This window comes from Ctenopharyngodon idella, chromosome 2 (assembly GCF_019924925.1).
Source record: "Ctenopharyngodon idella isolate HZGC_01 chromosome 2, HZGC01, whole genome shotgun sequence".
Taxonomy (NCBI): domain Eukaryota; kingdom Metazoa; phylum Chordata; class Actinopteri; order Cypriniformes; family Xenocyprididae; genus Ctenopharyngodon; species Ctenopharyngodon idella.
In genome coordinates, this window is record NC_067221.1 from 17273232 (window position 1) to 17286813 (window position 13582).

General features: G+C 38.8%; 1 protein-coding gene across 4 annotated transcripts; it reads left to right on the forward strand.

The window, feature by feature from the left end:
- Positions 1-531: 531 nt before the first annotated feature.
- On the forward strand, positions 532-11022 carry sh3glb1b (SH3-domain GRB2-like endophilin B1b). Of its 4 annotated transcripts, XM_051911518.1 has the most exons (11): positions 532-912; positions 1447-1588; positions 2152-2280; positions 4067-4200; positions 4322-4414; positions 5041-5127; positions 5784-5807; positions 6109-6198; positions 10008-10108; positions 10272-10494; positions 10582-11022. In XM_051911518.1, exons 1-11 carry the CDS (start codon positions 850-852, stop codon positions 10687-10689), a joined length of 1194 nt encoding a protein of 397 aa, XP_051767478.1. In that variant the 5' UTR covers positions 532-849; the 3' UTR covers positions 10690-11022. The 4 variants fall into 4 exon arrangements, with proteins under 4 accessions (XP_051767478.1, XP_051767498.1, XP_051767481.1 ...); XM_051911538.1 differs by lacking the exon at positions 5041-5127 and having other exon boundaries at positions 4322-4447; positions 5748-5807; XM_051911521.1 differs by lacking the exon at positions 5784-5807.
- Positions 11023-13582: the final 2560 nt, after the last annotated feature.

Genomic DNA, 13582 nt, shown 5'->3' on the forward strand with positions numbered 1-13582 from the left:
CATTACGAAAACTTTATAGACCAAACATTGAGCAGTTGATCACGAATAAAAACTACTTTAAAAAGTTTTTTTCATATTTTATTTGGTTTAGGCTATTTATTTTTAATTTCCTACTATTCCGTGCTGGTTTTGACAACCTAAAACCTTATATTTGTTTTAATATTTTTTTGTTATTTCATATAAATTTAAAATTTTAGAAAAAAAAAAAAAAAAAGTCACAGACTTTTTTTTGTCTGGTAAAAAGTCACAGACAAGGCTTTGGCTAGTCCTAGACTAAAATGTATGTCTGAGCTGTTTTAACTGAAAGCAACTTGTACTGACATATCTTAAAATATGTCAGTGCCATTGTTTTGACTCAAGATGAACACCAGCAATGTTTTGGTTTTTTTTTCTATTTTTTCTAATTTTAATTATTATTTCCTATTATTTATTCATAGCTATCTATGGATCTATGGACTATATTATATTTTATAGCCAAACTGCTGTCTAAGTAGGCAGCACACTAGGGTTTGAGACACATTCGCTGTCTCTCGTTGAGTTTGTCCTTCCTCCTCACACTCACTCACTCCAACAGCCGCTGCGCTGCGCTAGCAGCTACACTGCTGACAGATACATCACAATACCCACACCAGACAGCCTTAACACAGTTTTACGCGTTTATTTTTCATTAGATATCTTTCCAGTTGCGGGGTTTTACATGGACTACACGCTTATCACGACAAAGCGAGCTGAATTCATAAGTGTTTTGGCCGGACGGAGAGAGGCTACAGCAGGCTAATCTGTGTTTGCTAACAGGCTTCAGTTCACACTGAAGGTTTGAAACATCAGTATATTCATAAACACACAGACATGGAGTTCAACGTTAGACGACTAGCAGCGGACGCGGGCACTTTCCTCAGCCGTGCTGTGCAGGTAGTTAATGTCTTTAAATTACTTTAAAACCCTGAAGACGAGGCGTTTAGACTCTTGTTTATTTTTAAATTGTTTTTATTTACTTTACTTAAAACGACAGTTCAGCCAAATTGACAGTTGTGTGTGTCTTCATTTAAAAACCCTCATGTCTGTATGACTGTCTTTCACTCTTTTCTGAGGAGGTCAAAAGCAGATTGCTATGGACTGACAGCCGAAGTCACCATTCACCAATTCAAAGTGAATAGTGACCAAGACTGTCATTCTGCCTAACATCTCCTTTTGATGATTTACAGAAAATTCATATTCATTAGTTTAGAACAACATGGGGGTGGTGACAGTATATAGATAGATAGAGAGATAAACTGTGGTAAAAAGTCATGTTAGCCAGAAATGCTGTTTAGGTCAGCAGCTCACTAGGTTTTGGTTTTGAGACCACAGCTGGAACGTGTGAACTCTAACACTAAGTCAACTGTTAAAAGTCAAATGTAATATGTAAACTGTACTGCTTCAAAAAACTGTTTGCAATCCATGTAGTTCACAGAGGAGAAGTTTGGGCAGGCGGAAAAGACTGAGCTAGATGCCCATCTGGAGACCCTTTTGATTCGGGCAGAATCCACCAAACACTGGACAGAGAAGATCATGAAACAGACCGAAGTTGTGCTGCAGCCGAACCCCAGTAAGAAGAAATGCATGTGATTAAACAGGACTGTAGTTCAGCAATAGTGCAAGTCACTGTTATTTGTGTAAATTTGTGTCACCAGTAGAGAGGAAATGAACTCAGGGTTACAGTTTATGAAATCATCCTGCTATTGCAGTGACTCTAATTGCAGGAGAAAAGTGTTAAGTTCCCCATCTGTTCCTTGCAATGGGATTAGGACCCAGCCCTAATGATGAGTATTTTTAGCTGTTCAGCCAGAAAGTCAAAACAATGTGGGTTTTATCTTGTATTTATAATCTTAGATTGTCTTAGAAATAAGAAAGAAACATATCTCTATCTTTATTTTGGCGGCATAGAAGTTCACTTTGCTTTATTTCCCAAGCAGCTTATATCAGCATAAAAGGGAAGGCTCATGATTTTTTTCTTGACAAGCACACAAATCCACAGTAACCCTTTGTAAGATATTTTTGATATTCAGCAGCAGTTATTTGTGCCTGTGGTTGACAGGCCTTGCTTAAGAGGTTGCATGTGGTCTCATCTGACTCTTGCTGGTCTTAATTGAATTTGTCTGATGTGTGTAGATGTCCGCATGGAGGAGTTCCTTTACGAGATGCTAGACAAAAAAGTCCCAACACGTGCCAACAACCACGAGTTGCTAGGGGAGTGCATGATTGACTCGGGACACGAGTTTGGACCTGGAACAGCGTACGGTGAGCTCATTACATGATCTTGTCCCACTGACCCCTAGACCCAGACAGTCTCAACTAGTTTTTGGGGCTATGAACATATCCATGAAATTATTGTGACGTCACAAAAAGCAAACACGCTTCTTCAGACAAGCAGCTTTTAGTGAAGCAGTTCTATTGATCATTAAGCAATAACTAATTTTATACTCTTTATACAAATAATATGTATCTAGGGATATATGTGTAAACTAGACTTGTTAAAAGAAGTCTCTTAAGCTCACCAAGTCTTAATTTATTTGACAAAAAAATACAGTAAAAATTGTGAAATATTATTAAAATTTAAAATAGCTGTTTTCTATTTGAATATATTTTAAAATATAATTTATTCATGTGATGTCAAAGCTGAATTTTCAGCATCATTACTCCAGTCTTCAGTGTCACATGATCGTTCAGAAATCATCCTAATATGCTGACTCAGTGCTCAAGATACAATTCTGATTATTATCAGTGTTGAAAAAAGTTGTGCTGCTTAATATTTTTGTGGAAACCGTGATACATTTTCTTTTTAAAGATTCATTGATGAATAGAAAGTTAAAAAGAAAAGCATTTATTTGAAACAGAAAGTTTTGTAACATTATAAATGACTTTACTGTCACTTTTGATGTATTAAAAAAAAATCTCAAAGTTTTGAACAGTAGTGTGTATATATAGGATAATGCGTATTGTTGGGGTGTAACGGTACATGTATTTGTCCCGAACCGTACGATACGGAAGTCACGGTTTGGTTTATGCAGTTAGACGACGAATACAGTTAGTCACGGGTGATCCACACTCCAATCCAGAATAATAATAATAATACAATACATAATACAAAGCTATTTGCTAACCACCACAACAGGAAAAAGAGCAAAAGAAGAACAGCACATACGTGAATGACGAGTGTGCATGCAAATACTTTGAAAGTCTCACGCTCTCAACTGAAAATTAAGTATAGGAGGGTTTAAGTGGAGCATATTCTGACACTCCTGATGCACAAGTTTTATTTTTCATTATTCTATTTTTTTTGTACTTTTATAACACAAGATGCTTTTCAGTTTTGTAGCTGTGACCAAATACCTAAAATATGCAAAAAAAAAAATATAACACATGCAAGAGTGCATTGTGTTTACTGCTTAGTGCTTAATACACTAAAGGAGGCTGTACTGTACCAATTAGGGGACTAAATGCCGCTATGTGGATCAAACTGTGATTTGCACTACTGTCTATTCGAAATAAATGAAAAGAAACCTAGCATTGTGGATTTGTTCCTTTGTCTGGTAACACTTTAGTTTGGGGTCCATGCATTTTACTAGGATATTGACTGTCTGTTAGTACTTATAAAGAAGATATTAATGGCTTATTCTGCATGACCATATTCTACATCTCATAATCCTACCCAATAACTAAACTTAACAACCTTACTAACTATTAATAAGCAGTATTAACAGGTATATTGAGGCAAAAGTCATAGTTAATAGTGAGAGTTACACCCTAAAATAAAGTGTGACCATTTTTCCTGTTGTACCGAAATCATACCGAACCCTGACCCCAAAACCAAGGTACGTACCAAACCGTGACTTCTGTGTACCGTTACACCCCTTGTGTGTAGTATATAATGTATACTGGTTGAAAGATCCCAGAAGTGTGGCTGTAAATCTACATCTAAATACTCTTTGTGAGCTCCATTTTCTGTAAATTTCAAGCTGATGAATGTGTCTTAATGAGTGTGTGGGCTGAGATGAATGTCCTCTCATCCTCTTATGTGCTGCAGGTAGTGCTCTCATTAAATGTGGGGAGACTGAGAAGCTGTTAGGAAGCGCAGAGAAAGAGTTCATTCACAGCTCCGCCATCAATTTCCTCACTCCCTTCCGGAACTTCATTGAGGGAGATTTTAAAACCATATCAGTGAGCATCAGCATACCATTGAACATACAGTACCTTTGACCACTATATTATATTATTTTATATTATACATTTCATCCTTTAAACTGTTGCAATTTTCTGTTGTTGTGCTCTTTCCTTACAGAAAGAGCGCAAACTGCTTCAGAATAAGCGTCTAGATCTGGATGCAGCCAAAAACAGAATGAAGAAGGCCAGAGTGGCTGATGCTCGCTCTGCAGTTAGTATTTTACACACATACACACACACACAGATTTGTTTTGCTATCTTAGTGAGGACATTCCATAGGCGTAATGGTTTTTATACTGTACAAACTGTACATTCTATCCCCCTACACTACCCCTACTCCTAAACCTACCCATCACACAAAACATTCTACATTTTTACATTTTTAATAAAACATTGTTTAGTATGTTTTTAAAGCTATTTTAAATATGAGGACTCATGAAATGTCCTCATAAAACATGTTTACGTCGTAATACCAGTGTAATACCCTTGTCATTATACAAATTTGTGTCCTCATAAATCATGAAAACAAGCAAACACACACACACAGAATGTAATAATAAGCAGCTTTTTTCTGGCATTTCCAGGTTCCACATTCAATTTTACAGTTTGTTCAAATAAGAGATGAGTTTTGAAGAGTGAAAGCTGTTTTTCATCTTTCCCCAAGCTAGCCGCCAGCTCTCTAATGCTCTTAGCGCAGTGTAACTAACAGAGGTGATGCTTGTGTTAAATGCCCTTTTTGCGTGTCCGCTGCTGTCTTTGGATCTCTAACCTCTCTTATTTTCCCCAGTTCTCTCTCATTATGTCTCTCTCTGTCTGCTTGCCTGCCTCCGTCCGAAGGAGCTGAACTCAAGCCCTCCGCTGGGAGAGGAGTATGTGGCTCACTTTTCTTACATGCTCAGCTTCTTGCATGTCAGGTGGCTAAAGGTTTGTCTGCTGTGTCTAATTAAACATCTGCCCTCTCTTGCCCTTCACAAAATCCACCATCTTTGGAGAAAATCATTCTGTGAAAAAAAACACATCTTGATAAACACATGTTTGTATTTCTGTCTAACTGAACAGAAATAGCTGTGCTACTTCATGTGTTTTTGTGTTCACTCAAAACGTTATAGCCGGTAAATGCTCTCCTAATTTGTGTGCTTAACACGCCATTTATTTCACTTTGAGGGCAACAGAATGCAGTTACTGTGTTTGGTGTGGTTTTGTTTTTCTTCTGACCATTGATAATATTTGTGTCATCTGTGTCTGTGTAATCTCAGCTAACAGTGTGATTTGCATTAAAATTGCACAATATCACCATGAGGTGAATGTGTTTCAGTGTTGTGCATGTGCTCATACATTAATATTGTTATGACAATCTTTTTCCCATTGTTACTCATCATTGAAACTGAACAGCTCCCTGTTTTGGTTCCTCCTAGTGAATGTGTCTGTGCATGAATGGTGACACAATTAAACTTATCTTACATAACAGCTCCAGACGGTTATGAAAGTTGTTGATTGTGAGGATTGATAAGTTTGTGTGGTTTGGGTTGATCTGTTTACTTGACCTGACAAGTTTGTTACTGTTTCTGAATGCTGGCCAGCTGTGGGCTGAGGAGGTGCAGCAGGTGAGTGCGCTTCAGTCTTTCCTCCCCGAACCCTGTTGAAGAAAACGCAGCTTTTACCAGAGAAACAGAGACAGCTGCCCTGTTATCTTTGCTAGTGCCAGCTGACATCAACTCACCCTGCCACGTGAATGAGGAACTGCTTGTGTCCAGCAGAGGGAGCTCTAAAGTTGTTTATATTCCCACCTGCCTCTGTTACATTTACTTTGCACAGAAAGCAGCTTAGCCTCGACATTCATATGATTCTCAGCCTATTTGTGGGGATATATGTGATGTGATTTTTGTGTGTGTGTGTTTCCCTCAGGCAGAGACAGAACTGAGGATAGCACAGAGTGAGTTTGACCGGCAGGCCGAGATCACCAGACTTCTGCTGGAGGGTATCGGCAGCACTCATGTACGCTCACACATCCTTTGTGTATATCAGTGATTCCTGCGCCACTGCAGCATATGCAGCACCATGGCAAAATAATGCTTTACACAAGTTAAAGTGCCAGTTCATCCAAAAGGAAAATTTTGTCATCATTTACTCATCCTCATGATGTTCCAAACCTGTATGACTTTTTTCCCCCTTAACACAAAAGATCTTTTAAAAAAAAAAAAAAAAAAAAAAAATCATATAATGGATGTCAATGGGCACCAAAATGGTTTGTTACCAAATTTGTTCCGAATATCTTCGTTTGTGTTAATCAGAAAAAAGTCAAACATGCTTGGAATGACACGAGGGTGAGTAAATGATGACAGCATTTCTCTTTAAGCACGGGTGCCCAATCCTGTTCCTGGAGATCTACCTACCTGCAGAGTTCAGATCTAACCTTGATTCAACACACCTGTCCATAATTATCAAGTGCTCCTGAAGATCTGGGCTGAATCCGAAATCGCCTCCTATACTCTCATTCACTGTTCCCGACATTAATTCAATAATCACAGTTCACTTGAAGGAGTGACTAAAAACGAGTGAGTGAACTGAAGGGCTGCCGCTTTTGCATAGTTTGTGCTTGCTGTTTAATAATCATTTTAAACTTGGCAAACTGGCAGCTCCAGTAGTAAGATGAAATGATTTATCTTGAATTCTGTCATGGAAATTATAAACCTTAGATAAACAATTTAATAATCAATTAAAAATTAATTTATACCTGTATTATATTACGCTGTATGGCGCAGACGAGACATTTGTAAAATGAATGAGTGGATGGATGATTCAGCTGTGGGCGCCATCTTCTGGTGAGATGCAGGAATTCATTCGTTGTGCGACTTTTACAGTGCATAATGAGTATTCTTTAGCCATTGAACGTACGTCAGTTGTACACTCATTATTGCGGTGCGTTGTGGGATTGAGTGAGTGCACTCGATAATGTCCGCCAAGGTTTCGGACACCACTAAAAATGGCTGTTCCCTCAAATAGTGCCCTATTTAAGGGTATCGGGGGTGATTTCGGACACAGGGCTGGTTCAGTTGTGTTTAATCAGGGTTGCAGCTGAACTTTGGTAGAGGAAGGTAGATCTCCACAAGCAGGATTGAGCACCCTGTCTTTAAAGGCCAATTCACACCACACAGACAGACGGCAACAAACAAGTTGGCCGTTGGATTTAGAATTTTATGAAAAATAACTGTCATGTTCACACTGCCCCAACAGATAGCAACAAAAGCTGATTGAACGTTTACTGTAAGCAAACCCCAACCAACGCCAACAGACACCGACAGGGGTAACACAATGATCCAACAAAACCCAACAAACGTATTTGTTGGCGTTTGTCTGTGCGGTGTGAATCAGCCTTAAAGGCACAATATGTAAAATTTTTGCTGTAAAATATCCAAAAACCACTAGGTCAGTGTTATATATTTTGTTCAGTTGAGTACTTACAATATCCCAAATGTTTCCAACTATTTGCAAATCATGAGAAAATTGCTATTTTAACCAAGGATAAGGGACGTGGCCGAGAGTCGCCTGTCAATGGCGTCATATCTGGTTTCCGTTTTTATTTTGTAGAAACCATGGAAACACCAAAGACGCTTTAATATATTACGTTTTATTAGACAAGGGAACGACTTTTTGGCTACATTTATAGACAGAAAACGAATTATTATATAGCTCAACACGTTTAGTCTTATTGTTTAAATCTAGTTTCAGAGTACCATGCTTTTACCATGCCTCAGAGAATGTGTGCAACAAGTGTCTCACAGCAGCTGCCAAGCAAACGCACAGAGTAACGTTATAACATCATTTTCAACAGTCAAATGTATCTAATATGATAAACAGTGCTGTGTTATCTCATACGCTTGACTGGAAGACTGCGGCATAATAAGAGCTCCACTGCTCTCGAGGTGTGTGTCATGCTCGTCTCTCATTAGCAATTACTCCAGCCACCTCGTTCAGCTCTCACATCACTCACCCTGCTCTGCTTCATACTATAGTAACGTTAATAATCGCATCCATGAATATGATTTCTCCCCGAGTCTCGTCCCGATTTTTTTTCCACTGACTGTGAGGTGAAGACGACATCTCCCAAGAGTCCGCGCTCAATCTCGGCATCATCAAGCTGCGCCTTTGTTTTGAATAGATGACCTCTAGCGGTGAAAAATGTACATATTGTAGCTTTAATGCCCAGTACACACTGTACGATTTTGCCACCGATTCAAGAGGTGTCATCATCGTACAGTCTAGTCGTACCCAAGTTTATTAGATCCATGTCATACAGTGTGATTTGTAATGATCTTATAGGAGTTTGAATTGAATGTGATAGATCCTGCAAAACAGCAGAAAATTACACCCTTTTAATTGTGATGTCTTCATTGCACAGTAACAAGCATACAGCATGACTACTAGTTTAAATGAGTTTGCAAATCAATGACTTGTATCAGCCTGTTTTTTAATGAATCAGTTATTTAATGAGTTAGTAAAAAGACTCTTAATCATGGCTTTTTCATTCTTTGAAACAGTCTTAATGAATGATTAATATGAGCCTGTTCTTTTAATGAATCCGTCAAAAGGCTTACGCTGCATTCACACGGGGCGTCGGCGTTAACGCTTCTCATTTACTTTGAATGGGTGACGTCATGTGTTGCCGAACTGAATTGTGGGTTCTGTCGCGTCACTTTACACGTGTTGCTCCCGGCGGAAGTTGAAGATTTCTCAACTTTTCAAACACCAACGCAGGCGTCAGCTAATCAGATCACAGACGATAGCCAATAGAGTACCTCTGAGATGACGTGTTTTTGTATGCAAAACCCAGAAGCGAGTTAGCATTTTAGGACTTCCGGTTCCATCGCCCCGAAGTCAATGGGTTTTTTGAATGGGTTTTTGCTAAATCGCCTGAAATAAGGTCTGTGGTTAACAAAGCCTCTAAATATTTTCACATTTTGATCTATGACATAAAACACACCAGTTATAACCCGATTGTGATTTTTATTTTTTTTTAAAAGCTTTGTGTCTTAAAAATGGCGGTTGCTAAAAGGGACTACTTCCTTTGGTGGGGACTTTAGACGTCATCAAGACAAACAGGACATTTGGACAGCATTTAGTATGTAGCATGTAGTCCGTTTATAGCCTACTGGTAGCTTTTTATATCTGATGACTTTATTTAGGCTTCAAAATGTATAAATGTTGTGTTAACTTGTACAGATTATCTTGATAGACAAAACGTGTAAGTGTCATAACGATTTGTTAAACACAGAGCTTATTTTTTGCGATTTTCCAAAAGTCTATGGGGAAAAATGCATAGGCTTTCGATCGAGGGAACCCGTGCGCCGCTAACTTCCGGGTTGGCCTACCAATAGAGAGGTACTCTATTGCGTTCATGCAACACCGGAAAGTAATGTGATTGGCTGTTATACTATGACGGTCGCGTCAGTGCAAGTCTCAGACACGCCCTCCGTCAAGTGTTGACGACCCGTGTGAATGCAGCGTTATCCTTTGTATCAATTTGTATTAGTTTTAATGAATGACTGCTCTTTCTTTGTGTCAATTTTTAATAAATGACTCTTTATGAGCCTGTTTTTTTTAATGAATCAGTCATTTAATGAATCTGTCTTTTAATGAATCAGTCAAAAGCTCATTCTTTTAATCAGTATTAAAAATCAATTAATTTGTCAGAATGCATCGAACTAGGTCAAATGATAGATTCTGTGGGAACATTAATGTATATTCATGTCTATTTTTATGTATGTGATATGCACTGACGGCTGTTCTCTCCTTTTTATGATCAGGCTCATCACTTACGTTGTCTGAATGATTTTGTGGACGCTCAAGCTGCATATTATGCCCAATGTTACCAGTACATGGTCAATCTGCAGAAACAGCTGGGAAGGTTGGCTCACATTTATATCTATGTTACATTTGTTTGTAATATATTTATATATATACACCAGTTCCTCTGTTTTCACCCTCAGTCAAATTGTGATGTAAGCATATGTACATAGTTATTTCTATATTTAAACCACCAGTAGTAACTGTTCCCTTATCTCCTCCAGCTTTCCATCCACGTTCACTAATAACAATCAGCCGGCTGGCAGCTCCTCCGCCAGTGTCTCAGTTCCCTCGGCACCGCCGGCCGCCTCACTTCCCACTCTGCCACCCAACCAGGCCTCACCCGCGCTCAACGAGCTCCGCAGCACCTCGGGCACCCGCAAGGCCCGTGTGTTGTACGACTACGACGCTGCCAGCAGCAGTGAGCTCTCTCTGCTCGCTGATGAGGTGCGCCTTCATCATCTTATTCAGACTGGCATAACATGAATCATTAGATTTTTTAATTTGTGTACGTGTGCACATTTTTTCCGTCAGGTAATCACCGTGAGCAGTGTGCCGGGCATGGACTCTGATTGGCTGATGGGGCAAAGGGGCAATCAGAAAGGCAAAGTGCCAATTACTTACTTGGAGCTGCTCAATTAAGATCAGCGAGAAGTGCAAAAAAAAATTAAAAATTCACATTGCACATGTGGGTTTGACAAGAATAACACTCCAGATGTGATCTGAGAGAGATCAGAATTGAACGTAGCGCAAAGCAATATAAAAAAGTCTTCTACACTGCCATGTTCTGTTGTGTGAACGCCTCCTCTGCCATTGGAGGGGTGTCGTAGTAGCCTTACAGTTACGAAAAGCAGTCCGAGGTTGCAAACTATTCATCGGATTCATGTGCCAACTGATTTTTTTTTTTTTTAATGCTAAACTAATTGATTTTGCTATAATGTGCTATGGTGCTCTAATAAATATTATATAAACAAGTGTGGTGCTGTTCAGTGTGATCTTTCATTTTTCTTTAAAAAAAAAAACTGGTAATACTTTATTGGTTACACTTTATTTTAAGGTGTCCTTGTTACACTGTAATTATACACTTTAAGTACGGAGTAATATTAAGTAACTACGTGTACTTACTATAGGGTTATGATTAGGGTTTGGGGTTAGTTGCATGTAATTATGCATAATTCATAGTTATTACTATACTAACTACATGTAACATGCAACAGTGACACTAAAATAGTGTTACCGCTTTATTTTATTGTCCTTGTTACATGTACTTACTGTAGTAATAACAGTAAATTCATAATTACATGCAACTAACCTTAAATCAAACCTTAATCCTAACCATATAGTAAGTACATGTTGTTAATTATTAACAAAGTCCCTTTAAGACCAGTCATTACACTTGGCGGCCATCTTTAAAAAGCTTCTTGGGCATGCAAGTGCAGCTCCTATCTCTTTGAATGGGGAAACATCAAATTCTCCAAAGCTGTTTGCCAAGCTTTCGATTAAATTTCATGTTTGAAATCACCAATGAAATCTGACAACAACTGTCTTATACATTTGGTTTCTAAACGCTCGATTCATGACAAGAAACGGTATTTTCCAGACTGGATCAAGATAATGCGTATGCGCAGTCCTAAATGCGCGTCTCTTGTGTCTCATTTCGGAGGCGCGTGTCTGATATTATGTAGCCCCGCCCCTTTTCAGCGCTGCGCTCGTTGTCTTTTGACTTCCGGCTTATATTTCCCCAGCGATCTAATGTATTTATGAATGAACTGCTCATTTTAAAATTCCCCCTGTCTACTGACATTTGTTAAGACATCTGCTTTAAACATAACAATGCTCATGATAACTTTCATTAACTCTACAACAGGTAAATCCACTTCACCAGCTAATTATTCTTCAACAGCGATGCCATAGAAATATACAGGGCTACCGCAAAAACGGAAGTTCAAAGACAATAAATATGGCAGCGCGCTTGTTTCTCTGGTAAATAAGGTCTATAGACCTTATGTAGCTCCGCCCCTTTTCAGTGCTGCGCTCCGTGTCATTTGGCTTCCGGTTTGTATTTCCACAGCGATCTTAGGTATTTATGAATAAACTGCTCGTTTTAAAATCTTCCCGGTCTACTGATAACTTTCATTAACTCTACAACAAGTAAATCCACTTCACCAGCTAATTATTCTTTGACAGCGATGCCATAGAAATATACAGAGCTACCGCGAAAACGTAAGTTCAAAGACAATATTATTAAGATGGCAGCGCCCTTGTTTCTCTGGCGCATAAGGTCTATAGGAACCGGAACTTCTAACGGCCGCTGCAGTGACACGATGACTTTACCAATCGGCGATTGACTCTTATTTAGAAGGCAGGACTTATTCCGCCATATTGTCCATTGCACTTTCTCCCATTCATAATAATACGAGTGACGCGTCTTGTGTTATTCAATAGTCTTTGTTATTAATTATAAAACGGATAGTTCCGGCCCTTGATTCTGATTGGTTGAGCCTCGTTCGTAGCCGTTCACGAAAACATACAGCTGACCGCATTACTTAAGTATCGCTGCGCTACTGAGTGTGTATGTTGCTGCGTCTGTCTTAGCAACCACTCTTAGCAATGTAACCATGTTTGTTCTCTATTGATTTTGTTCATTTGTTCATTGAAGCTTACTGCATTGTGTAGAATAGTACTGTGAGAGAGATATCGAGTGACCGAGTATATTACCTGCATTCAAATTTAGCAATTTTCTTTCGGTCAGTCCTACGTTTATAATAAAAAAAATCTGTTTGAATGCCCGTTGCGATCTTGTCCTTTTAACATTTAATGGGTTTTCCCGTGCCCTGCTGACACTGACAGCGCTAGTCAAAGCATTTGTCATTTGTGTCTTCTTCCGTGTTCACAACAAGTTTCAATATAAGAGTCTTTGCGACTAAGTGACTTGCTCATAAAGACAATCTTTGCCGCCATCTAATGGCGTTATAATGTATCTTCTGTTGCTGTTCACGATCAGGGACTATTTTTTCCAGCGGAAGGAAGCCTTTTAATGATTTTACTTCATGAAAGTTGCATTGATACATATTTTTTGCCTTTAATATATGTGTAGTGTGGTAACCGTTTTATAAAAGCAATAAACCCCATGAAGCCATGGTTTACAGTGAATTCACAAAAGCTAAGGGGGTTTTAGGCACTCCTCTCCGCGTCGTGCCTAACAGCGCCCCTTAGCTGTTATAAATTCATGGTAAACCACGGCTTCTTGGGGCTTATTGCTTTAGTACATAAATGTATAATTACAGTATCTCACAAAAAAAAACCCTCACATTTCAGTAACTATTTTAGTATATCTTCTCAAGGGACAATACTATAGAAATGAAACTTGTATATATTTTACAGTAGTCAATGTGCTGCTTGTATAGCAGTATAGATTTACTGTCCACTGAAAATAACTTAACATACAGCCATTATTGTCTAAATAGCTGGCAACAAAAGGGAGTACACCCTAAGTGATAACAGCTCTACATCTTTTAACCATGCAAAGCCACAT